Genomic DNA, 27,620 nt, shown 5'->3' on the forward strand with positions numbered 1-27,620 from the left:
CGTAGTGATGATGGGGTGAGTGACTCTCTCGCTGAAGGGCAGTGATGGGGTCAGTATTACCTCTGCTTGGGGTCCTTCTTAAGCAGTCCTGCCAGCAGTGCCCTGGCCTCGGGGGACAGGTTGCGGGGGAATCGAATCTCCTCCATGAGGATGAGCTCAAAGAGGCGCTCGTGGTCCTGGTTGTAGAAGGGCAGTCGGCCGCACATCATCTCATACATAACCACGCCCAGCCCCCACCAGTCCACCGCCCGCCCATAGTCATTGTCCTCTAGCACCTGGGAGACACAGCCACGCAGAGGGATTTACACACACTCAGAGTTTAGTGCCACACACACACAGCGTTTATACAACCACACACATAGCATTTAGAGAACCACACACACAGCCACAGCATTCAGAGCCACATGGAGCCCCCCCCACACCATTTACAGACATTTAGTATATCTAATCACACGTCTTCAGTACAGTATACCTTGAAGAAACATGCTGATACAGTTTCTGTTTATGGTTACATACTGTATAGCTCTGCTTTTCGTTTGCCTAAGTACGACAAGCAAATACATAATACCTTTCTTTTGATTATTACACTGGATTTGTCTGGAACAGACAAACCGGTTCTGTCATGCATTAATTTGTGAATATCTAATTGAAAATGCCAAACTCCCAGATATTCAATACTATGTCTGCAGGATGAGGGTCCACGTTCACACACACGCACACACACACCTACCTCAGGTGCCAGGTATTCGGGGGTCCCGCAGAATGTCTTCATGGTGGCCCCGTCAGTGATGCCCTCCTTGCAAAGCCCGAAGTCTGTGATCTTGATGTGGCCGTCTTTATCCAGCATTAGGTTCTCCAGCTGTGCAGGGACAGGCTGGTTTAGTCTTGAAGCTCAATTAAATCAGAGCATTGCACAGATCCGTTAGTCCCGTTTCTATGACACGGAATTTAACACAACAGCAAAGCTCTAAAATTCCAGGGCAAAGACCACGCTTCGCTCACCTTGAGGTCCCTGTAGACCACGTTCCTGGAGTGCAGGTATTCCAGTGCAGACACGATCTCAGCACCATAGAACCGGGCTCGCTCCTCCGTGAACACACGGTCCCGGGACAGGTGGAAAAACAGCTGCACAGAGGGGGAGAGAGCAACCAAAGAAACAGCTAGAGATATGGAATCAGTGTAGCACTTTGCGCTGCTTACACAACTGATATTCACTGAAAATGTTAAACCAGTGTGTTAGTTAGTGTTGTGCCGAGGAGCGCACTGTGGGAGACACTGCTCCTGTTAAACAGTGTATTAGTTAGTGTTGTGCTGAGGATCGCTAGCTCACCTCTCCTCCGTTGGCGTACTCCATCACAAAGCACAGCCGGTCGTGCGTCTGGAAAGCATACTTTAGTGTCTGAAAAGAAACAGACATGTGATTCAGTGCAGGGATTGGTGAGGCAGTCACTACACTGTAGAGATACCTAACAGCACAGAGTGAACCTCTCTCTGCAGTTACTTAATGCAAAATTATACACAACCTTTTCACCATTACTTTCTAAAGTAAAACTACTTATATATGAGCAAGAAGCAACTGCCAAAAAGAAGGTGCATGCAGAAGATCCGAGATGTGTCAAAAAATATACGATGCATCAGCAATGTTTCACTCTCCTTCCTTCAGCAGGTGATAGGACACCAAATTTATTTTTACTACCGAAGGGTTTGTTTTACTGTAATTTGGTACGAATTGTATTTTTTATTTTAGAGCCAATTCAAAATAAAAGAATGTTGGAATATGAGTTTAAATGTTAAAATATTTGAACACGAACGGTTCATACTTGTCCCAGCACTAATACAGCTGGCGTTCACTGCACCATGGTAGAGTTTTGCGAACGCACAAGACGAACGCACCCAATCAAGTCACTTTATTTTGCTTTTTGTTTTTGTTTGTTTAGTTAACTTATCCATTCCCTGCCAGGGCTGACACAAAATGAAACCAAGCTGACCCGTATAATCTTCAGCACAGCCACCAGTGCTGGGTGAACATGGGCTGTGCATGCTTGGATATTCTTTCGACATTTTAAAGAATATTACAATATTCTTCAACTTTAACTTCGCTGGAAAACACAAGTATAATCTGTGCCATGCTACAGTAAAGAAAATAAGTCTCTGAAATAACATCCCCTGTACCCCATCAAATCACCTAGTAAATAAAACACATTTATGCATTGGTTTTATTTTTTTCATATTAACTTATAAATTCATATTTATATGAACGAATACAAACATGTCATTTTTGTAACTGAAAGCATTCCAACAGTGTTTATGCAAATGATTGTCATGGATTATTTGATCAGCCACTGCCTCCTGGGCTTCACACCCTCAACAGGGGCAATACAAGCATTATGAGGACTAGCGAGCGGTCAACCCCTCCCACCCAGTGTCTGCCTGGAAATGGAGCAGCACACCACGCACAGCTTCCTCATTCAAACGAGTAACTGAAATAACTCTGAATCAGTTCCCAGAACACAGTGACTCTCTCTTTCTCCATCTCTCTCCGTGACTACCACAGATCTGACCACATACCACCAATGAAATGTTCAATGTGATATATGCAAACATGTTCCCAGTGTGACAGAGACGGACAGATGTACAGACACACTCCTTTATATCTGCAGAATCCGATACTCAATGCATTATGTTAAATAATGTTATTGAAATTTCATGACAATAGGATAAGGAGTTCTCCAGACATATCCAAAAATGTACACTGACATACAAACGGACAAATCCTGTATATCCCAGAATCTTATGCTAAATAACGTTAATAAAGTTTCATGACCGTGCATGTCTCTTAAAAGCACAGTTACTCACAGTTAGAAAGGGATGCCTGGTGTTTTGTAGCACTCTGCTCTCAGTGACTGTGTGAGCGACTTCATCCTGGAGGGGAAGAAACAAGAGCGTCCCATTAGAACACAGAAATCAATCACAGACTTCGAAATGAACAAAACAGCACCGCTATACCAGAAAATATTGCCCACTTAAGATCTCACCACATCCACCATTTGTATTATCTCATGCTTTTCTTTTTCCACTGTTTTTTCACATTTGATTTTCTTCTTGCCTGAGTGACCTGCTGTAACTAGCGCCCATGCAATCTCCTCTCCCATAGCTTTCTTTTGAGCGATGAAACTACTCATCTCATCAAGAGATGAACAAGGAGGAAGGACAGGGATAATCTGCCACACATCTGCGGTGTGTCTCTCACAAAACACTGAGCCAAGAGAGATGAAACTTTACATCAGAGGTAAACATTGAACCGAGAGAGATTAACTTCTACCATATTGCAAGAATTAGGACCCTGGCTGTCTAACTTCTGATGGAATGATCCATACAGCAAATACTCAACCAGCAAAAACAAATGTTACATACAAATGTAGTCTTTTAGAGGACCAGTAAATACCAGCACATACAGGTTAACAGATCAGTCCAAATTCTGATGACAGAATTCATATCCAAAGGTTTTACATTTTGAGGAAAATTAAGCACAGGTATGGCATTTTATTCTTTAGTGCTGGGACTAAATATTATTTGGATATTATTTAATTTTCAATTACCTGGAAAACAAAAAGTAAAATTCGTACGATGCAACACTAGAAAATATAGGATTAAAACAAATGAAATTGTTATTAAAAGGAGAGAAACACTTGTTTGTACAGAACAGGGCATGTTGTTAGTTCAGATGTCATGTACGCATCGGTTTCCTTTGCAGCTTTTCGATCCAGTCATTGACAGATTCTCTTATGTGAACAAATATGAACATTGTTAGCACTATTATTCTTTAGATGATTTTATGTCACTATTGTGTGAACAAACACGTTAGATCTAGCAGCATTACTAGGAAATAACCACACCCCACCAGAGTCCCAGCGCACTACACCCTGGAGTCCTGCCCCAGCGCACTACACCCTGGAGTCCTGCCCCAGCGCACTACACCCTGGAGTCCTGCCCCAGCGCACCACACCCTGGAGTCCTGCCCCAGCGCACTACACCCTGGAGTCCTGCCCCAGCGCACTACACCCTGGAGTCCTGCCCCAGCGCACTACACCCTGGAGTCCTGCCCCAGCGCACTACACCCTGGAGTCCTGCCCCAGCGCACTACACCCTGGAGTCCTGACCCAGCGCACTACACCCTGGCAGTGTACGTATCTGAGGGGTGACCCCCCTCATGTGCTGCGGGGCTCAGCTCATCCAGCGGCTCCTCGCTCTGGTAGGCAGAACTGAACTCTCTCGAAGTTTTAGTGCATTCAAGCTAATCAATTGATTCCAGGAATCTTGTTTGTTACGCCATTTGATTCTGTTAAAGCTGGATGTGTTGGGGCTCCCGAGTGGTGCATCCAGTAAAGGCGCTCCACGTGGAGGACGTGCTCTATAGCCTGGAGATCGCAGGTTCGAGTCCAGGCTACGTCACAGCCGACCGTGACCGGGAGCTAGCGGTGAGCCAAGGATACAGATAATAACTGGGCATACAAAACTGGGGAAAAAACCGGGGTGAAAAATTGGCAACAAGCAAATTTATATATTTAAAAAAAAAAAAAAAAAAAAGCTGCAAAAGACAGTGAATGGTTATTGGACAAGGCAGTAAAAGCTTGCAGACATGTCAAAGAGAAGAAGAATCATCCCATGGTAGTGGACCATCAGCTAGAACAGCAAAGCAAAACAAATCTGTGTGGACAACAAACCTGTAAATTAGATATTTCAAATGTTTCAGGGAACAATAAATGGAGTTAAGTTAAGCAGTTTCTAATCACAATAAAACCCTGATTACCAAACCAGGCATGACCTTGGTAGCTCAACTTGCATTCCCATCACAGTCAACTACCAGACAGTAATGCCACTGCATAAATGAAATATACAGGCGCTGCATTTAATCTGTGTGATTTACATTTATCTAAAAAGGAAAGGAGGAATAGTTTTGCAATATAACATTCTGTAAAAAAAAAAAAAAAAAAAAAAAGTGTTTGATTTGACCAAATAAAAGCTATGCTATATACAGACAAAGATTTCAATTACTTCTGCTTTAATTTCCTAAGAAAAAAGCTTAAAGAATGAGAATGAGGTGTGGATTTCACCCATGAGAATGTGTAAAAGCCTGCCTTGAAGTCACAACACCAAGCTGTGAAGAGGCAGAGGAGCGGTACATGCAAGGAAAGGAATTGCTACACCTACGCACAGCCAAATGATACAAGAGCTGAGAGAGCTACAATCCAACCCCTTTGCTTCCTACCTGGCACGGTTAAGAAACAGAATTATCTGAACCAAGGCATTCTTCCTGTTTAGATTCACTTTGTATCCTTTTCCAGACATCACGCCCTGGTGATGATTTGAAACTCAAAAGAGGCACCTTGTCTCAATAAAAACTGATGAAGATGCCAAAGACTCAGCATGAACACGGCTTGGTAACCCATTCCATCCCCTCATCACTCGGTATGAAGATGTGTCTCCTTCCCTCTGTCTCAAGTATTTCTCTACCTAACTCCCAACTGTGTCCTCTGGTCCTGCTGTGCTTAAAAGTACTGGTTATGGGTTGTCAATTATTTAAGAAGATATAATTCTTCTTCTGAGCTAAATAAATTCAGTTCCCTTTCATTCCTTTAAACTCTCCTACCCCTAAGTCTACTTCCAACTGCATGTCCTCTGGTGCTGCTCCTAAAGTTTGTCAACTAAAAAAGGAAGCTATAAAGCAGAGGACCCCACAGCTGGTAAAGCGAAGCCGGCACTCACTTTGGCAATGATAACCTCTTTCCTGAGTATCTTCATGGCGTAGTACATCCCTGTGGCTTTCTCCTTCACCAGAATCACCTTCCCGAACGTCCCTTTGCCAAGCAGCTTCAGATAGTCGAAGTCACTCATGGTCTGCGTAAGAAAAGGGGAGAAAATAGAGCAATCAAACCAGAAGAACCCAGGGGTGGAGGGACTACTAACTTCAGAGTCGATTAGAGGCAAAGACAGTCAAATAGGTTGACGAGTCACCCCTTTAATAAATCCTGTATTTGATTAATGTCTGGTCCTCTGTTTGGAAATGTACTGGTTTGTAACACTTCTGTTTGAGCGCTACATTTTAAAACTGCTTAGAAGTCTTAACATTTACAATCTCACTGCAGCCCACGAGCATGCAAATATTCTAAAGTTTAATTTACATGTTAATGCTTTGCATCCACAATTGTACTTCTGTCCATCTGAGATGGCACGCTTCACCACTACACGCATGTAATAATGTGTGGCGAGTCGACTGGCGCTTTTCTAGTTGGCTAGTCGATTGACCATCAAATAAAATTAGCTACCTCAATACCAGTACTGGCCAAAGGTGACCCACAGCAATGCAGTACAAGAAATACAATTACTATAGGCCAGGTATTGACAGCTACATTCAATCAAACAATCTTGCAAGCAAGCCCACACTAACTACTTAATTGGGTTTGTTGTAGTTAGCAGGATAGATTTCTTAAACTCATCAATACAACCAGTTATTCTTGACAATTCCCAACACACTACAATACGTTTGGCCGGCCCATTGATTAATTAATTAGGCATTGTTGTTTTAAAGCTGATCCGTGCTGCAAAATGTAATTTCAGAACAAAAGAGTTATTCCATTCTATTGGTTTGCCTGCTTTGTTTAGAAGGGAAACAATTGCACGGTTTTTAGTTCAATATTATTTTATGAATGCTGCAGCAGAAACAAATACCGTGGAAGGGTATTTGCATACTGCCATTCCTTGTTTTATTAAAAAACAAATAAATGCAAAACACCTTCCTTTTTTCTATTTTAAACTGCTACCCAAACCACTGTTGACAGTGTGAGCACTATTTCCCCTATTTGCCCTTCACAAGGAATCTGCTTTTGAATGAATTACTTCAGTATAAATTCGAGGAAGCAAGCTAGTTCTGCTGGCAATACTACCGAATATCTTACACTAGCACAGGCTCCAGTGCATAGTGCTTGATAAAGAGCTTGCAATTGTTATTTAAGGGTTAGAAGGTTAGTCCTGGAGCTCAGAACTACCCTCAATTAGGAAGAAACCAGATGAATAAAAACATCCCCGGTAGCATATCAGATCACACGGCTTGTAAACGCATTTGCATTAGGAGGATCACGTCAGAAAACTAAACAATGTACCGCCTCACGCCACGGGCTTGTGGTGTCTATTGAGAAGCGAAAAAATGTGTGCAAGCCACTTGGACCTTTCACACAGCTGCTGTAGAGACTCATGATAGCACTATCACCAAGAGCCATAGAGACGATGCAGTGTATCCGACACCTACTGTAGAGAATGGGGTTGCATACAAGTACAGTTGCACTGCCTGGACTCAATTTACAACACTCTGAGTTACAGATGGAAATTAGGTTCATCACAGGATGCATGATTCCCTGCAGCACTACAAAGCCATGGGAGCAGCACAGTTGCAAACCGTCTACCAGAAATGGGGAAAGATCTCATTGGAAAGAGGTGTCATCACGGGGACACGTGGAGCAGGTGCCACAGTAGCAAGGGCAGTCCTGCTGGTCAGGCTGCTCCAGGAGTCATCAGAGTGGATCAGCAATGGCAAAGGGAACATAAGAGAGAGAGCTGTGGCTGCAAACAGACTGAGGGACAATACAGTTAGGGGCGCCTGTCACGTCTCAGAGTATTAATGACAAAGTATTTACACCTTCCAGCACCTTGTGGAATCTTTGCCATATCAAGACAACAAAGTGGCTCAACCTGATATTCGGTACAGGGCTTCTGGGTGGGGTTTATTCTATTTTATTTTTTTAAATGCAGTGTTTATCCAGGCTTTTACTTTACATCTTGTCTGAAAAGTGAGTTTTGATATGTCAAGGAAGGTTGAGCACTGAGCTCAAAGCACAGATGAGAATCACGCAGGACCTATATTGAAAAAAACATGCAGTAAATTGCACCATGAACATACCAATATAAAAGTGGTAGCCTCCAGGTTCTCTCAGTGTTTATATGATAAACACTGGAGAAACATCTATTTTTTTCATAGGAGAAACATCTATTTTTTTTTTGTGTGTGTTTTCGGAAACACTAATTATATTGAATCATCAAATAAGAGGAAGTAAAATAACTAGCAAGCTTTAAAATTACTCCTCTCTGAAAACGAGCCCACTCAGAATAAAGCCCTTGGTGTTGTGAGCAGGTCGAGAGAAGGGAAGGAGACTTGCCACTTTGGATCTGGTCCTGGAGATTGCCACTTCCATCTCCTCTGCGCCACAGTTGTCGCTGGGAGAGCCGAACTTGATGTCCATGGGCTCCTCATCCGGCACCCTGTTCTTCAGGCTGTTCGCCACCGTCTGGATCGCACGAATCCACTCCTCCCTGCCAGACAGCAAGCACGCGATCAGCAACAGGGCAGGCTTTACACTCACATGGGCAGGAAACAGAGGAGGGCTGTGCAGATCGGATTTTCAGATATTCCTTTTTAAATGTATTTTGTCAGCGGGTATTAAATGAAAGTGAAAAAGCCCATCAATTAATGTGTTACTTTCACGGCAAAGCACTCATTAAACATCTTAAAGGGAATTACTCTGAATACGAGTATCTGCACAGCCCCACAATTAATGCTTCCCAATAAAAACACCAACCTCAGCTCCAAACAGCTTTACATGCAGAATGGATAGCGAATTAAAGAATCGATTCCTCCAACAGGTAGCTTGAATCAGATTAGACCGTGTATATAAATGAGGCAATTCAAGGACACACACAGACATACACAAAACATCCCAAGAGGGAACAGAATGGCTTGTAAACATATAAATAAAACAGATCTGTGAAACAGTGAGTAGTGGTTGTCCAGTGGAAGAACTAAATATGGAAGTATGTGGAATAACTGGAACCCTGTTTTAAATGCCTAATTGTGTTCCCTTCCGGAGAACTGAAGGTCCGTGGGGATCCTCTGATCTCACGACCTGCCCCTGGAGGAGCAAGGACAATCCTGCAGGTGACTGCTTGAGCTCCCCCAAACCTGAGCTCCCCTTGACTGGGTGACTCACCCTGTACACCAAGTGGCCATGCCTTTACCAGGGGAGACACCAGGGGATATGAGGGGCAGCTGCACAGACCTTACTCTACAGACCGCACTCCACTGCTTCAGTGCAACGACAAGACGGCCTTACCTCTCATCTGGACTGTCCACGTGAAAGGTCCGCTCGATGACCGTCGTCCACTGCAGACACCTGATCATAAAGGTGTTGGGTCTCGGACGCTCCGTCTTCATCAGCTGACATTCTGTCGGCACGGAAACAAGGTAAGAGAAAAGAACTCTGCATCAGGCCTTGAAAGAGTGAAGAGAAGGGGAGGGGAATGCACCAGCTTTTTAAACTGGAGGCCTGGCTGCAATATTTAGAGATATCTTTAAATCATTTCCAGACATCTTTAAATATTTAAAAGATACCGCTAAATCATTTTAAGATATCTAAAATACATTTAGAGATATCTGAAAATGATTTCCAGATATCTTTAAACGGAGCTTTAAAATTTGAAATCTAAAATGCACTTTCTGATACTTTTAAATCATTTTAAGATATCTTTAAATAATTAATTTTCAGATATCTGAAATTAAATTTAAGATATCTCTAAACTACTTCCCGTTCATTTCGCGATATTTCTAAATGTACAGAAACTCCATTCAAAACAAAGTTTTTTCACAGGAAGTCATTTTGCCTTATTAAGTTGTTTATTATTATTATTATTATTATTATTATTATTATTTTTTCTTATTAGCAGACACCTTTATCCAAGGTGACTTACAAAGACTAGGGTGTGTGAACTATGCATCAGCTGCAGGTCACTTACAACAACATCTCACCCGAAAGAATGAGCACAAGGAGGTTCAGTGACTTGCTCAGGGTTTAGGGGTGTAAATATTCAATTATTCAAATGTTCACAACGCTTTCTTTACATTGTATATTGTATCATAATAGAGGTTCGTACCGTGGTTGAAGACTAAAAGCAAATCAACATAGATCTTTGTAGCTCAGCAGGTGGTTCTTAAATGAAGATTAAGCGTGTTCTATACACACTCTTTATCCCCCAACTCATTTTTCTCTTAATAAAATAGTCCATCATTAAATGAGCATTTGATCTTATGCATCATACAAATAGCTCATCAGGACCCAGTGCATTACATAGCATGACCTTCATATTGCAATACATACATATCATGACATACGTGTATCGGAACACCCCGAGATGTGCTGAAAATGCGACTGACTGGCACAGCAGGCACAGAACTGCAGTTTCTTGTGACAGGGTGGCAAATGCCTCTGGACAGCAGTAGGTGTAGTCAGAATAAGAGAGCTCTTACTGCAATCACAGTGTGACAGGAAAGTCAGGGCGAAGCTCTGCGCCGAGATACAGCAGTACCTGGGTTAACTTCATCTACCCACTTCACCTAAATACATTAAATATGTTTTCTTTACCTTTTTTTCTAGGAAGTTGTTCCTTTTCCCATATACATATATAACCCTTTGTGTTCTGCCTGTAACAAGAACGGAAGTGCTAGTATACTGGCAGTGAGGCAAATGGGAGCCATAACTCTGCGAACTTGTGCTAAAGAATGTCTTAAATCACAATGGTTGTTTCTAACAACAAAACATGATAACAGATTGAAGAGGTCATGACCATTGACTGCAATATGCAGGGTGAGTCATAGTTCTCTTTTGTAACAGGGACTTACATGAGGGTTTAAAAATAAAAAGGAAAGATTCCACTTACCGCCTACTGTGAAATTGTTTAAAGGAGGCAGGATGTGGTCGGATGTCTCTGGTTTCTCTTTGTAGCCGATAAAGGAGCCATCGCTCTTTAGGATGAAATAACGGGGTCTCCATGTTTTAATGTACTCTCCTGCAAGACCAAACATGCCGACTTTAACATAGGAATTCAGGGAACAACAAGCTTGGGGGTGTCAGCTCAGGGTACGCAGGGCTCGCTCATGTATCAGAAAGCTGACTGGCTTGGCCCAGTCAGAACGTTTTGGATGGGGATGTGGTCGAACACAACATGGGAAAGCTAGGCAGCAGCAGGGTCAGGTCAGGTCTTGCTGGGTTGGGATCTGGCACTGCCTGCTGTGTACTCAGCAGAACTTCACTTCCTGTACATGAGCCAACCCTTGCATGAAGATACTAAGTAAGCCAGAAGAAGTACAACAATAAAAGTTGCAATTATCATCTCGTACATAGGGCGATGCGCGTGTGGACCTGTAAAAGCCAGGAAAAAAAAGACAGCATTCAAAAGTTTAGTTATAATAAGGCTTTCTCCTTTTCAACATCAATTTTTCAAGGGTCAACAAAGTACTGTAATAAATCACTGGCCTTTTAGAGTACGTATTTGACCAGGGCTCTTCACCATGAAACCTGTTCATTATTACAACAGGTTCCGCCTTTCAAGTCGTTTCTGCCCAGCTGACCCGATGCTGTGATTGAGTGGGGAGGAGATATCCACAATCAACAGGAGGAAAGCGTCAGGCATGATTTGACACCCGCTGCATTTGCTGTGATTTTCCTAAGCTTGGAGATCTCCTGACCAGCAGCTGACTCAATGTGGCATAGCTGCTGCAACCATTTGCACAATTAAGAAGTTTCAATTGAACTTGATCTGGTGGAAGGAGAGTGGTTTTATGAAAGTAGTTTGAGCCCCCAAAAAATAAAAAGGCACCACTGAAATCATAGAACATGAACCTTCATCTGTTTAATTAACACACAGCTGGATGGGAGTTCCATAATAGCCGAGGAACAGGCCACAGCAATGCCAGTATCTTTATTTGCCGTTCCCTTATCGTGTCATAATGGAACGGTTGACCTCCATAGAAATCAGTGGGAGAGTAGCTTTTTTGTAATGTAAATGCTGTTTGTTTGCATGTGACTGAGTGTGACTGTTCTGCTGCTGCTGTCCTAGATCTAGAATTCAGCGGGTTCTCACCCAGGTTGAATAACAGAAACTGACAAGCTGTCCAAAAGACATGTAGTTTAATCACAGCCTCTCACATCGTTGTGTTCCTCAGAGCAAGACTGTCCTGTGACTGTACGTTTTGTTTGCTGTAGTTCTGCCAGGTTTTAAAGAATACTTCCACACACACGATCTCAATATGCCACTTTCTTCTCAATAAATGACAAAATAGTTCAACAAACGGTTTTAAACAGAAGGCTGAGCTATTGGTTGATGTGGTGACACAAGAGGTTTGTGAGGCTGGGACGGCGACAGTTTCCCACGCTGAGATATGTGCTCGGGTTAAGGGTGCAGCAAATGGGCAGAGGTCAATTTTAGACAGAATTCTGTGGTATATACATCCAGTAACCAGGCTTGAGAGTTGCATTAGCCCTGCACTTAGTCCTGAGTTTCAGAACTCTGTTTAGGTATATTACTGAAATGGCCGGGAGTTTGAACAATCAGGCCCCTAGTAAATTTGCTCTGAATGAACTGCCTCTCAGAGCATCAATCTTAGTAGGGTTACTAAGTTGTTGACACAGCTGTAAAGGAGCTATTCATTTAACATCAAACTCTTGTGATCATTTCAAGAACAGACTTAATTGAGGGTAGTTCTGAAACCTAGGGCTAGGTGCTGGGCTAATGTGAGTTTCAAGCCACGCAGCAACACATTTCTGAAACGTGGACGTATCCAAGATCTCCACTTTGCACTTCCCATTCAAACAGCGGCCGTGTGCCTAGTTCTTACTCCATCAATCAAGCAAAAAGAACCTTGTTCCCCCATTCAAACGAAAGCAGTTTGGCACGGTGTATCTGTGGGGTTAGGTACGGTCAGTAGCAGCTCATTTTAAGAGGTACAATACTGCAAACTTTTATAAGTGCTAATGCTGTATGAGCAACATAGACTGCTTGTCCATTTTAACAGGACCAGTGCCTAATACTGGGTGGGGCCACTGTTTGACCTGATCACAGTCTTGACATGGCACAGACTCCACAAGGTGTTGGAAGGTGTCGAGGGATGTACATCTGTTCAGGCTTACATTCTGCACGGAATCCGTGATGCATTGTCCAAGCTCATCCCAAGCATGCTCAAATGGATTGACAGTCAGGGACTGTGGTGGCTTTAAGTCTCTATCAATCTCCTCAAACGATTCGCACACAATTCTGGCACGGTGGCTACCTTTTTTTAATAAGCAGTGAAACTAGTCAGTGTTGGTACAGAGCAGCGGCAGCCTGTAATTGACAGTTTACTAGCTGTTTCTCTGAGCTTTGCACCATTCCAAAACGCTACATAAGCCTACATCCATGTAGTATAGTATAGCCTACAGCTATAGCATAGTATAGCTTTTGCAAGTGCAGTTTACACGGTGAGGACACCAGTCTGTGCATGAGTGAAACTGAGAATAAAATTATTGTGAATAGTTCAGTGTGAAGCATGTTCTGTTTTGTTCTGAGTCTGCTTGCTGGAAATAATTATTTATTGTTATTTGCTATTAGAATACAGTTTGTGATTCATCAATCACATGTATTCATCAATACTCTGTGTATTATATAACATACTTGGGAAAACATTTCATATTAAAATGTGCTTCAGTGTAAGCTTGACCTATTACCAGCAGTGCTGTGTAAACTGAAATAGAAGTATACTCCAATACAATTTGTAAAAAGCAAAATTAAATTTGAAAAATTCAAATATTCATATTCAAATATTCTTTCAAACTATAAATGAATATTATTTATTTAAGAATTAGCTAGAAAGCAAAAGCATAATTCATACCAGTAAAAATTGGTTTCCTCGTTTTGACAGTAATTTATAGCTTGTGTTACAAGGCCTTTTATTTTCTACAGAATACATTTCAAGCAGTGTTTGTTTGAATATTTGTCCCTAAACTAAGTTTTCTAAACTGCAAGTATAGCTGCGAGTGCATCTCTAGCACACATAACAAATAACTAGAGAGACAGTGGCGTTTTGTTTAGTGTTGGGGAAATGTGCGAGTCACTGAAAATGGCCTGATCTCTCACCGCAAAATGCAATCAAATCTCAGACACCAATAGGCTATTTACTGCAACTAGCATCTGTGGCGATATATTCTACTGTAATAGACTGACATACATCGCTAAGAATAATATGGATATAAAACATAAAGTGACGCATTTATGGAAGGTATCAATACAGAATACCTCCATAAATATTCCAACTCATTTGTAGTTATTTCAAATCAGTTAGTTAGGTTCATCCAAGACCTAGCTCTAAAAAGCGTTTTAAATAAATGCATGTTTTTGTGAAGTCTTTGTATTCCTAAATAAGACACATTTGTCTAATTTTGTAAGTTTTCTTTTGATTCTAAAAAAGCTTATTGTATTATACCCAAATAAAATTCACAAGTTCTATAATAGTTCAGATTCTACGGTAAAAGTCTGTAGAATATTAGTGGAAATTCACAGCAGTTAAGTTGTTCAGCATTGAGGGTTACAGACAGACAGACGCAATCAGTGCATGGGGGTCCCCATTGTAAATCAGCACCCTAAAAATCATTCTTAAAAAGCACTTAAAACTTTAAAAATGATGAGAAATTTCAACAGCTATAAAAAGCAATACCGAAACACTGTTTTAGCACAGCAGCGTTTTTAAAAATTGCAGTGTGTTCGTTTTCATATCCATTATCCTATTTCTTCGGGACTTGGGTACATTCAATATTTATCTAAACGGTGTGGTTTTTGCTGTCTCACTTCAGCAGGCGCAGACGTTTCCAGACAGTGGTAATCTTATGGTACCTGCAGTAGTAAAGCACCTGGCATGGCAGTCCTCAAAGGGCACGCCTGTAGTTCCATTGATGCTTGCCCTTCACCAGCATGGAAATGTAGAAGCACCAGAAATAGATAAAATGAACAAATAAACACAATCTCCCGCCTCCTTCGAGTTTCCAGTGCCAGTAATTGTAGCTGGGTTCAGAGAGTTGAAATTGCAAATGCGGTCAGCGGAAGCAGGCTGATACAGTAAACTGCACAGCTGTCAAGCGTGCTGGAAGAGCAGGAACGGTACAGAAATAGAGCTGATTCATGAATCTAATTTAGCGCGCTAGACGCCGGCTATATCTGTTTCCATGGGAGAGGAATCTGGGAGCCTGGAGAGAGGGGGGAGTGGGAATGTCCCGTGCCCAGGATAGTCGTCTCCGATAGCTCTGGGATCTGGCATTCACATATTTCAATTTACAATGGAAGTGTTTCAATACAAAGTGAAGAAAAACTAACAAACAAAATGGTTTTGTTTTTTTCTTTTCCAAAAATCACTAAAAAAAGCGTAAAATATCACTTACTATCAAAAATAAATAAACAATAATATTTAGGGTGCCCAAATATTTTGCCCCATTTTATCCTAACTGTACAATTACGTTCCCTCAGATATATCATGCCTTCGCTATGACTCTCCCTGCACACCAAGCGGTCGTGTTGTTAGGGCAGCCCCTCTAGCAGCAAAGAGCACCACTATTTGTTATTCACTTCATTATTCAAACAAATTCCAACCTCAGTCAAAAACAACAAAACTATTAGCGGTATGAATTCGTACAGTGGTTTGAAATGAGACCTGTGAAAAAAAACTGGTACATCCAGTCCCAAAAGCATGTGCTGTACTAACGTGCACACTGCACTGAATGAAGCAACCAATTGTCTTTGTTTTTTAGAACAACATTGAACAGAAATGATTTACAACTATTTCAGAAGCTTCAACCAGTCAGTAAGAGACGTTTCGACGAGGCGCTGCTGCACTGCAAGTCTTCTATTCGAAAAATCTGTCATCGAATTCTCTTTTAGAAAAAGGAATTGCTCAACAAGCTGCTTGCGAATTCCTTCCCCCGTGTAAACCGACTTTTCAAATTGAGCAAGGTCACCCAGCAAAAGAAAAAGAAATGAAACGTTTCAAATGTCTTCTTCATACACAAAAGCAGTTTCCTTTAAGGTTCAAAATACCTTTAAGAGCAAGAGGCTTCAAATTTCCATTTTTGGTCTGAATCTGCCTCTCTCAATTTACCTACCTCCTAATTGCTGGGACTGAAACCGGCTCCATCATTCTACTTAAATGCCAGCCCAACATACTCTACTTGCATCTACACTTATATTGATATGACACAATTACTATATTATAAAAATATACTACAAGCTGCTGTATAAGACAGACTGTTCAGTTCAGCAGCTCTCTCTAGACAAGCAGCTCAAAGCCAGGTAAATAACCAATTAGTAAAAAATCATAATCACTCAACATCTGAACTACTCAATGAATGCCCAGCCCATGGAACAGTAAGGAACGTGTAAAAAGCAAAATGACATTTAAAGTGATTTTAAAACCCTTCTCAGCCCATCTAACGACCAGCTCTCCGCCTCGCGGGCCCCGCCCCGCCCCGCCCCACTGGGTCACTAATGTTTGAAGTTGTGAACGGTCACCTCTCTTGTGAAGCCAGCCCTCCCGCACCACGGTCACTTCGTTCATGCTGCGGCCGGCGTGCGCTGTCTGCTCCTCTGTGTGGTCAAGCACGGGTCAGCGCGTCCACAGCGTCACGCAGAGAGGGGAGGAGACTTTCCACAGAGTCTCGGGGGAAACCTGCGCGACAAGAGGGGCAAACACCGGCATTACACACGGGCGGAGCGTCCCAATTTTTATTTCAACAGAGACTGTACCTACACACATTCAACTAAGTGGATTATAATGCACAGCCGAACTGAGAATCAGGGAGCAGCAGTGCCAACACCATGAAACTGCTCGGAACACTTTAAAAGAGCAATAACACACCCAGGGTGTTCAAATATGGTGCAATACCTGCAGGCCTGTGCTAATTAAGTGTATTTGGTTTCGTCAACACAACCGAGGCGTGCGGATATTGGTGCATATTTGAAAACCCGGTCCTAGGTTGCTACTTTCATACAATCACATCTACATGCTTGGATACCGATACGAGACAAGATGGAAACATGCCACAGCCTTCACCCAATTCAGCACTGCAGCTTTGTGCGTCTCTGTGGTGTTGTGCGTGTGTCAGCATAACCAACTCTGACAACAACCATTACTTCACGTGAAAACTCCACGTATTGTCACACGAACCCATTAACCTGGGCTTGCAAAGGCTGTTCACTCACAGAGCAGTCTCATCATGTGTGGCGTAGCACATCAGCTTGCATTTACCAAAGCAGCTCTAACTCCAGGGCACATTTGTGAAAGAGAAACCACAATCGAAATGAATCCTAACTAGTAAGAAGCAAATTGGTTAAAAGGAACATTTCTCACGGTCTTTAATGAAAAGATTCTTTTAGGATTTCTGAACGCACCATAGTTTTGGTCATCCATTTTAATAACTATGTGACAATTGTTTTCTGTAAGACTTATTAATATGACAATATCTATATATATCATTTAAAACTGAAATTAATCTCTACAACTCCTAACAAAATATTGAGGGGTCACCCTCGGGCACCCACCACTTTCAGACACTTTCTAAGGGCTCGGTAAACATTCAAAATTAATTCTGCACACAATTATGCAAACAGTATTTCTAAATTTAGCAGTCATTTCAGAAACACTATTGTAACTGCACATAAATGGTGAAAATCAGTGTCTCTTTTAGAAGCAGACTTCTCAGGGTCCTCTCAGAATACCAGTTAAACCAGTGAGTCGTGTTACTTCCAAATAAGCCCAGAGCAAAACGGCAGACTGTCCGACTCCTGCCCTCCTCTGCCTCCTGACCACAAGGCTGGACATGGCGCTGCAGAGACCCAGGGCAGGCAGGCGGGCAGGCTCCCAACGCTTGAGGTCTGGTGGACGGCCAGAGACATGAAAGTGATTCTCTTTCCTGACTGTATATAAAAAGATCTGCACTCTGCATTGTGGTTTTACTTCAGCTGAGCCCAGCGCACACATATGAAACTGTACTCCTGCTAAAGATCACTCAGGGATGCCGCAGGCTGGGTTTACAGTAAATCAGCAATCAGGAGGGTGTGCAGGGTGGCATACCACAGGGAATGGAGCCCGGGGGGGGGGGGGGGGGGGGGGGGGGGGGCTGCATTGGATCGCATACTTCACTTGCATTAGCTGCTTAAGAAGTGGATCTAGCAAAATACTTTTGTGAATCCCAGCTATCGTGACCTTCCATTTACTATACCGGTCCACAGCTTCGAAATATAAATATGATAATGAAAACGTTTTGTTTTAAAAACACCAGGTACTGCACTAGGTCATAAACATGCCCAGTTTGCTCGTAGTGTCTTCCCATGTGATTTCACCGCAGCTGCTTCAAGCAAACGATGCATAAGGGAAACAGCAAGTTGGTTCCTAACAAAAGCAAAGGCCCTGTAGGCAAAATGACCATGAAGTGAAAGACTCTCAGAAAGCAAGTTGTGCAAACAGAGTTATTTTACCTAGTTTACTTGCTGTTTGTTGATGCTGAAATTGCTGGGATCTTTTAAGAGACACCTTGACAAAGTTTTGAGATCAATCAGTTACTAGGAACTGGATGAGCACAGGTGGGCTGAATGGCCTGCTCTCACTCGTAATTTTTTTCATGTTTTAAAATGAATATACACTTGAGATCCAATCAGGGACTGCACTACATGGAACACTGGAAGGAATGTTTGAGATCCAATCAGGGACTGACGTGCACTACATGGAACATCAGATGGAATGCTTGTTGGAATCAAGCACTTCCAACACTTACTCCAAGACCTGGACTCAGTTTTATCTGAACTTGAAAATGTATTTTATTCATTAAAAAATATGAACTTGGGCGTAAATGTGGAGAACGGGGGGTTCAGCAAATTCACCAGCCTCTCATTCCTACTTGCATCTCTGAAGACCTGGGATTGAATCAGATTGCTCGGGTCACAAGTGAATCCAGTTTGGCCAGCGGTCTTCCATTGGACACAGAGCAAGCAAGCACTAGTCACACAACTGCTTGACTGCTGGCAGCGCCACAGCCCCCCTCATCTGTCACAAGCTGCAAGCCATTTTAAATAAATACATAAATACAGCCGAGGGGCCTCGTGGCTGGTTCAGCTCTGTATGCTGCTGCCAAAGCACAAGAACACAAAAACACATACATCATGCAGCTGACTGACAAGTAAACACAGACAAGGAACTTGAATTACAGAAGAGAACTCAGCCCAGCCCGATGTATCCACTGATAAGACAGTCTGTGTTACAGCAGAGGCTGGTACACGCTAAGCAGCAGTACTGCCGGGGGATTATAGCACACACACTGGCACAAACAAGAATTTCAAGAACGGAATAGCTTAAAAAAAAAAAAAAAAAAAAAAATTATACAAAATTCTCCTCGCTGTTATGCAAGAAAAAACACGTGAGATTTCACTGGGTTGAACAAAGGCCAGCAGTATTGGTCTTTTAACCTGTTATAGTATCAAACAGCGACATATTCTACCTACATGTTCGTAACACAACGATTGTACAAATCTTACCTGTTGTGCACTTCCATTCCCTATATAGGTCTTAAATGTGCAGTTCTGAAAGAAACACATTTCATAAAACTTTTTTATTTTAAAACATGATTTACAGTACTACACTTGGTTAAAGAAATCTCTGTTTTCATACAATGCTTTCACTTAGTGTTGCACCTCCTAGTCACCTAGTGGATGAAACTGTCCCCTACTCCTTCAACAGCTTATTTCTTGTCATTAACCAATCAGCTGCTTCCTCTATTGACTGACATGCTGTCATATACTGACACTCTAGCAGTGGAATGGGAAAGTGTAACCCTTTATTTATAATAGTGTAGTATCAGTTATGTTTTAAAATGAAATGTTTGCTACAATTATTTCTAAAATACCATTTTAAAAAGGGAAAATAAACATGAAAACATGTGTGTCAATCAAAAATGCACATTTGAGACCCACAGTCCTGTTTTGGGTCTGGCTGTTTCACAGAGTGAGCTGGGAGCTGCCAGATTATTTAATGCTCACATCACAGAGTTTGTCTGCTCCTGTGAGGCTTCTGTTAAGACAGAGACCAGCAGATAAACATGACCCAGAGAGCACATGTAATGCCTAGTGACAGGAGAGAAACCACACACACAGCCCCACCGAGAGTTCCACACAAACATATCGAGAACAAAACATCTCCCTGTCTGGACTAAATGAGAGCTCCCTACAAAACAACATGCAGTGTCTTGCGAAAGTATTGACCCCCTTGGCATTTTTCCTATTTTGTTGCCTTACAACCTGGAATTAAAATGGATTTCTATTTGGATTTCATGTAATGGACATACACAAAATAGTCCAAATTGGTGAAGTGAAATGAAAAAAAACTTGTTTCAAAAAATTCTAAAAAATAAATAACGGAAAAGTGGTACGTGCATATGTATTCACCCCCTTTGCTATTAAGCCTCTAAATAAGATCTGGTGCAACCAATTACCTTCAGAAGTCACATAATTAGTTAAATAAAGTCCACCTGTGTGCAATCTAAGTGTCACATGATCTCCGTATATATACACCTGTTCTGAAAGGCCCCAGAGTCTGCAACACCACTAAGCAGGGGGCACCACCAAGCAAGCGGCACGATGAAGACCAAGGAGCTCTCCAAACAGGTCAGGGACAAAGTTGTTGAGGTACAGATCAGGGTTGGGTTATAAAAAAATATCTGAAACTTTGAACATCCCACGGAGCACCATTAAAGCCATTATTAAAAAATGAAAAGAATATGGCACCACAACAAACCTGGCAAGAGAGGGATGCCCACCAAAACTCACGGACCAGGCAAGGAGAGCATTAATCAGAGAGGCAACAAAGAGACCAAAGATAACCCTGAAGGAGCTGCAAAGCTCCACAGCAGAGATTGGAGTATCTGTCCATAGGACCACTTTAAGCCGTACACTCCACAGAGCTGGGCTTTACGGAAGAGTGGCCAGAAAAAAGCCATTGCTTAAAGAAAAAAATAAGTAAACACGTTTGGTGTTCGCCAAAAGGCATGTGGGAGACTCCCCAAACATATGGAAGAAGGTACTCTGGTCAGATGAGACTAAAATTGAGCTTTTTGGCCATCAAGGAAAACGCTATGTCTGGCGCAAACCCAACACCTCTCATCACCCCGAGAACACCATCCCCACAGTGAAGCATGGTGGTGGCAGCATCATGCTGTGGGGATGTTTTTCATCGGCACGGACTGGGAAACTGGTCAGAATTGAAGGAATGATGGATGGCGCTAAATACAGGGAAATTCTTGAGGGAAACCTGTTTCAGTCTTCCAGAGATTTGAGACTGGGACGGAGGTTCACCTTCCAGCAGGACAATGACCCTAAGCATACTTGGGGGGGGGGGGGGGGGGATACTTATGCATGCTCAAGTTTTCTGGTTTTTTTGTCTTATTTATTGCTAAAGCAACACTCGAGTGGTTTAAGGGGAAACATTTAAATGTCTTGGAATGGCCTAGTCAAAGCCCAGACCTCAATCCAATTGAGAATCTGTGGTATGACTTAAAGATTGCTGTACACCAGCGGAACCCATCCAACTTGAAGGAGCTGGAGCAGTTTTGCCTTGAAGAATGGGCAAAAATCCCAGTGGCTAGATGTGCCAAGCTTATAGATACATACCCCAAGAGACTTGCAGCTGTAATTGCTGCAAAAGGTGGCTCTACAAAGTATTGACTTTGGGGGGGTGAATACTTATGCAGAGCTCAAGTTTTCTGTTTTTTTGTCTTATTTCTTGTTTATTTGACAACTGGATAAGCGATTCTCCCGATCTCCTGAAACATCCTCTCCGTACATCAAATTCCCTCCACAATTCATCCTAAGCAGAGGACAGCAAGGCCATGACAGATACACTGTATTCTTCCACGCACAGCGGCCTGTACTGAACAGAGCTCTCGATTTATGAAGTGTGCTAGCAGGGCAGACGCACATACACCGACACTGCCTGGCAGTCAGCCGATCGCACGTCACGCGACTGTAAAGTAATTGCGCAGCGCGCGGTTTCACACGGATGGTAGTTGTGGACAGCAGCCAGAGAAAGGGACTTGCCTTGGTTACATCACCTCTATAAGCCCGGGACTGATATTACAGCGTCATTAAAGAGAGTGCAAATTATCCAAAGTGACCGCTGTTGTCGTCAAAGCAGAGCAGATGAAAGGCTTGTGTGGGTGACTGAAGGGTTCTTCTGTGTTCCCGAGAAAATGTGCAAAAGAAAAAACAAGCAGAAACATCTAGCTGCTAATTACTTGAGTGATGTGCAACCGCCAAGGACATGAATATTGATCCAGCTCACATTGTACTAATTAACAGATGTTTGGCAACTAAACAGCATCATCAGAATATGATTGAATTCTTCTGAGACTTACCAAGGAGATAAAAGCTCTCTTGGTGATAGTGAACTTTGGACAGCGGGAATAGACAGGGCTGACCACCTAAGACTCACTGAAGCCATCAGCATTAAAACATGCTGTCCATTCATAGCACTCTGTTGAACATGATAGTTCTTGATTATTCAAAGAACGGAGACCCTTTTGCGTTGCGCATGTCCGTCTGTCTCAATCTACACTGTCTGCCTTGATTTCACATCACCTCTCTGGATCACTCTACATTTCCCATCATCCTCCTGTTCACTGGTAAATCCATCTCAGTTACATATGTGAGCAGGAGGATGATGGGAAATGTAGTTCTGCGAGGTCCATACAGGAGACCAATTCTTTTGAATGGTTTTAGCCCCACAGTGTTATCTCCGATATGGGTCCCCTTTAAATTGCAGTGTGGTGCACCTCAAAGCTTTCTCCTTGCCACCCGACTCCTGCTATAACAATCAGTATTAAACCCAAAACTGCCTAACTAACTAACTGAAACCCAAATACTAACCAATTCTTAAACCCAGTTAATTCTGTAAACTACAGTTTCTCGTAAAGTGTATGTTTCTCCAACACGTGTGAGAAAAGACTGATCAAGGCAGACAATACACACCTACCTTCATATATACGTTTCGAACTGCATTTGCCTATAAGAAACACTGTCAATTTTATAAAGACTTTCAGACACTGTGTGATCGTTAAGCGATTAAGAGGACCCTCTGCATATGCCTGGACTGGTTCTAAAGTGCATTAACTAAAAAAATCCAGGATTGGACAAACACAAATGGCTGACATATGTAGCACCTACAAAACAAAACTCTACACAGAACAGAACCCCTTATCAACTTCGCAGAAGCTTCGAAGGACATTCTTTAGAGTTCGGGTGTCAATTTCAGTCACTAAATGTTTTGCCAGTTATTAAAGGTTTAAAATACACCAACATGAGTCACTAAATAAACTCTGTGCATCATTCACTGCTTTGTTAGACCAACAGTTCCTTTGAGTCCAGTCTGCAATGCCTTCTAAATTGGGAACACTGTGGCGATGCAAAGGATGATTTTCACTGTGAGAGTTGATCTCTAGACTGGACTTCTTTGCACACAACTTGACATAATGAAGTATCTAGGGAGGTGATCCACCTATCCCTGATAAGCCACAGATGGCTGTTTAGAGCATTTTACAGCACTGGGGAAACTCTTTCTGCACCAACCATGTATCTGTGGTTACCCAGGATCACCACTAAACTAGTGAGATGCAATCCAGGAGGATTCTCTATTGCTGTAAAATGCTTTAAATGGTTTTAATGGACTTCTGAAATATGTTACGATACCAATAGCCAATGGTCACACAGATTCCAGATGCCGGGCAGTTTTACGGCTCCCAAGCCACAGTATCGGTGAACTAAGTGCGTTTAGTTTTCAATGTGCCAAGTTTAAAATCAGCAACTTCAACTGTTCCACAGAAGAACATTTTGAAAGTTTTTTTTTTTTTTTCAAAAATGCGTCAAACAGCCATCTTGTTTAACACGAGTTTCTTAAAAGTCAGTTGAATTGCTACAGTGTCAAGGATGATGCTTGTGAAGTTTGGAGTTAGTCAAGTAAATCGTTTGACAACTGACGCAGGTTTAAATTTCAAATGTAAACGTATAAGTGGAGGTCATCTTGTTTTATAAAACATCTCCATTTTCACATATTTGTATCCCATTGTTACTGGGACGATAACTACAAGTTTGGAGTTTGTTGGACAAGGTTTTCAAACAGCAGCAGTTTGTTGTTAGGGGCATGTTTCAATGAGGCTTGTGGCAGCCATTTTGACATTAAAATTCATCACAGCAACTTCTGCCTCACAACCGTGATGCAGGTTTAGATGCTGATGATATATGCCAAGTTTCAGATCAATCGCTTCACCAGTTCTCAAGAAGATGATTTCGAAAGGTTTTATCGAAAAATGCGTCACGGCGTCAATTGCAAGGAAGCAGCAACAAAACTTTTTCAGCATCAGACAGCCAATGTACGCATCTTGTTACCTGTCAGGTCAGAACCTGATCAGTCACACAGCTTTGAAGCAGCAGCAGTTGAAAGTTTTGGGAAAAAAAAAACAATAGATCAATACATTTCACCTTCTCTCAGCCACATTCATTCAAATGGCGAGGTCTACAGACCACATCTAGCAGAGCTAGTCCTTACCTTTCGGACAGAAGCACCCAGTCTGCAAGTGTCTGCTGTGCTGTTGACTTGCACTGTTACTGTTACAGCAATAGTAGTAATAGAAGGAGCAGCCGTGAGATAGAACGTGAAGTAGACATGTTTGGGTGACGGTCCTATTCATACAGTTTAACAGCTGCATGTCTTCAAAGTGTGTAGTCAAAATAAACAAGTCAACTTGCATACAGTATAGAAGTGCAGTTAAGTGCGGTTTTCATATTGCTCAGCCTACATGGCAATACACATAATGACCTTTATAAACTTGATTTTTGGTTTTGAGACGCGTATGACAGCTTTATCTACACTCAATTAATATTTAACAGTTGAATTGCGAACTGAAAAACCATAACGTGAAATTGTGGATTGTGACAAGACATGAGTTTGGTTCTAAGCGAACCTGGATGACATCAGCTGCTACACTTGTTTCATGCTGTGACACGGAGAGCCCTGTTGCTGGTTCTTGCGTGGATGGGTACAGCTGGGGGCGCGTAACAGGAGACGGGCTGGTATGCAACTGATTGAGCAGTTAGGCTCGCCCGATGTGGAGCTGAGCTGATCGGGAGGTTGGCTAGGGGGCGAGCCTGGGGAGGCTGCGCGAAGCTCAAAAAGCTCGAGGCTACTGTACGGCCATTACTACACAGCGGGGCTTTATTAAATCCAGCGCTAGGATTACCATTGTTGATACTTTAGCGTCAGGTCTGTGTTGCAATTAAATCTGCGCACCTGTGCGGTGCATCAACACATGATGCTCTGTGTCTGCCTCAGTATTACCCAGTGGCACAGTGGCGAGACAAATCACGCTGTTAGTATCCTTGAAATGGTGGTACGCTAAATAACATTTTTAATTCAAAATCTATCTTTAAAGGATGTGGCAATTTTCCATTCAGTGATACCAAGATATTTCAAATTGACAAGGAGCCTAAAGCATTTTATTGGCCGCGTTGGGGTACCGATGCACTAGTTAGAGAATCTGATCATTCAAATCTTTTTATTTAAAAAGAAGGGATGCACCGAATCCAAGTTATTGGGATTCGGTTGAATACTGAATCCATCTCAAAAGATTCGGGCGAATACCGAATCTACAAAAACTGTCAAGAAAACTGAAGGAAACTGTTGAATGAAAAACAGACTGGCAGCTGCTAACAACAGGACACGCAATAGTTTATAGCTTTTTAGTTAATAGTGTTACTAATGAATGGAAACACATCCCTGAATACGATTTCAGTTTGAAGCTTACACAATCTACTGCTAGATTCCCCCTACAACAGAAATGTCAAAATACAGAACCGTTCACTTCACCGTTACAAGAAAGGAGAGCTGCATCTTGTGTCACCTGATCTGAGAGCTATGAGGAAAGAAATTACTGTGATGAGTGACCTGAATCTCCCTGCAACATAAAACCCATGTTGATTTAAATGCACCATGTGTGTAACACATATCGAATAGGCTACAAAACAGTTTTAAAAAAAAAAAAAATAGAACGCATTTCACAGACAAAGCAACAAAGCACAAAAGTCTACAACAGTGTGCCGTTACTGTATAGTACAGGTTTACTGCATAACTTTACTCTATGGAAAGTGTGATGTGAATGTGCTGCTGCATACGGGGGTATGTTTGCATTCAGCAGCTGCGTGACGTGTTTAGTGTGTGCGTCGCCAGTAACTTAGGAAGCTGAGAGCCGAGTTCACCAAAGGTGTTCTTGTTATTAAACACAATAGTTACTTTCAATACCAGATATAAATAAGAACTGCACACACTGGAAGGGATGCATTAAAATGGATGTGCATCTGGGCGGACATAAGATTCGGCTGAATCCGAACCCTGCTCAGAAAGTAGGTATTCAAGCCAAATTCAAAACCAAACCCTGGAACTGGTGCATCCTTAATTTAAAGAGGAAACAGATGTTTAGTAGGTAAGTAGGTCCAAGTGGGATAAAAAAGATCAATGAATGCCCCACCCTAGTCATTCTGTTGTTCAGGTGTACTGATATGCTTGTTTCTATTCTTGCAGTACTACAGCCCGCGCTGTACAAAGAGGCCTGCAAATGAGTACTCCTGGCAGCTCCTCCAGTCATGGGGTAAAACCTGGAGCAGAGACAGGGGAACAGTGCCGGATTACTGCAAACCAATCCACCTTGTGATACGAGACCTAAATAACCTGCAGCCAATGCAGCCAATGGAATCCAGACCCAGACCCCCCAACCCCCCCCCCCCCCCCCCCCCCCCCCCCCCCCCCCACATAGCACAGTGCTTAATAATGGAACTGGACCAGTCCATTGTGTATAGGGAGACGTCTGATTTTAAATTAACCCTATGACTAGCAGTCTATTGAGACATGGTGGACGACAACGAGATCTTTGGTATTCAGAGGAAATCTTTAAGATTTATTTTGCTAGCTTCAATTAAACATTCATTAATCACCCTGGTGCTCTATTTGCAGTAAAGCTCTTCCGTTTGAATTGGTTTTGTTTAGGTACAGTACTGAAATGACCAGGTGGGGTTTGAACAAGCAGCTACCCCTCCAAATGGACCAGTGCATGCTGAACTTTTCAGAACTACTTATACTAGAGAATGAAGTTAACACACTCTCCCCTGTCAGTATTAAAAGTGCATTTCTGTGTCTCGCCTGGTAAGGGCTTGGCTCTGGCGCTCCCGTGGGTTAGGGAGGCAAAACCGTCTGGACTGTTTCTCTTCTGTGTTCTACAGCAGACCCTTCTGGCCAGGAGACTGGTGAGCGCAGGCAGACACCTGCAGGGCTGGCTTTTGTCTTCTGGAGGCCAGTAGCTCCCCGACATCTGCTCTCGAGCTTCTGAGTACAAAGAGGTGTTTGGATTAGTCGCGAGAATGTCGGACACTGACTGACCTTCACTTCTGAGCTATAGTGGGAGGAGGCTAAAATTGGGTTAAAGGCTGAGGTTATATAACTAGGTGTATTAAAACATATTCACTTTCCCCAATTACTAAATTAAATAGTCCAATTTGAAAATAAATACGTGCCATTTGAAATTCAAACAAACGTTGCTTGAAATGTATACGCTGGCAAAAATGGCCGTGTTCGTATTCGTTCATATAACAGAACCTATCAATGACTAGATCAAAAAGGATGCAAAGGAAACCAA

The 27,620-nt window shown here is 42.4% G+C and overlaps 1 protein-coding gene across 1 annotated transcript in view; it reads right to left on the bottom strand.

The window, feature by feature from the left end:
• Positions 1-27,620, bottom strand: part of LOC121303838 (RAC-beta serine/threonine-protein kinase) — a 36,343-nt gene that overhangs the window by 3,304 nt on the left and 5,419 nt on the right. The window contains exons 2-11 of the mRNA XM_041234659.1: positions 16,411-16,567; positions 10,762-10,890; positions 9,162-9,273; positions 8,211-8,364; positions 5,767-5,898; positions 2,857-2,922; positions 1,331-1,399; positions 1,003-1,125; positions 731-859; positions 61-275 (exon numbers count right to left, since the gene is read on the bottom strand). Of these exons, the coding sequence (XP_041090593.1) occupies positions 61-275; positions 731-859; positions 1,003-1,125; positions 1,331-1,399; positions 2,857-2,922; positions 5,767-5,898; positions 8,211-8,364; positions 9,162-9,273; positions 10,762-10,890; positions 16,411-16,456 (1,175 nt within the window). The 5' untranslated portion in view covers positions 16,457-16,567. The remainder of the gene's footprint in view (positions 1-60; positions 276-730; positions 860-1,002; positions 1,126-1,330; positions 1,400-2,856; positions 2,923-5,766; positions 5,899-8,210; positions 8,365-9,161; positions 9,274-10,761; positions 10,891-16,410; positions 16,568-27,620) is intronic.

The sequence above is a fragment of the Polyodon spathula genome, chromosome 35 (assembly GCF_017654505.1).
Source record: "Polyodon spathula isolate WHYD16114869_AA chromosome 35, ASM1765450v1, whole genome shotgun sequence".
Lineage (NCBI taxonomy): Eukaryota > Metazoa > Chordata > Actinopteri > Acipenseriformes > Polyodontidae > Polyodon > Polyodon spathula.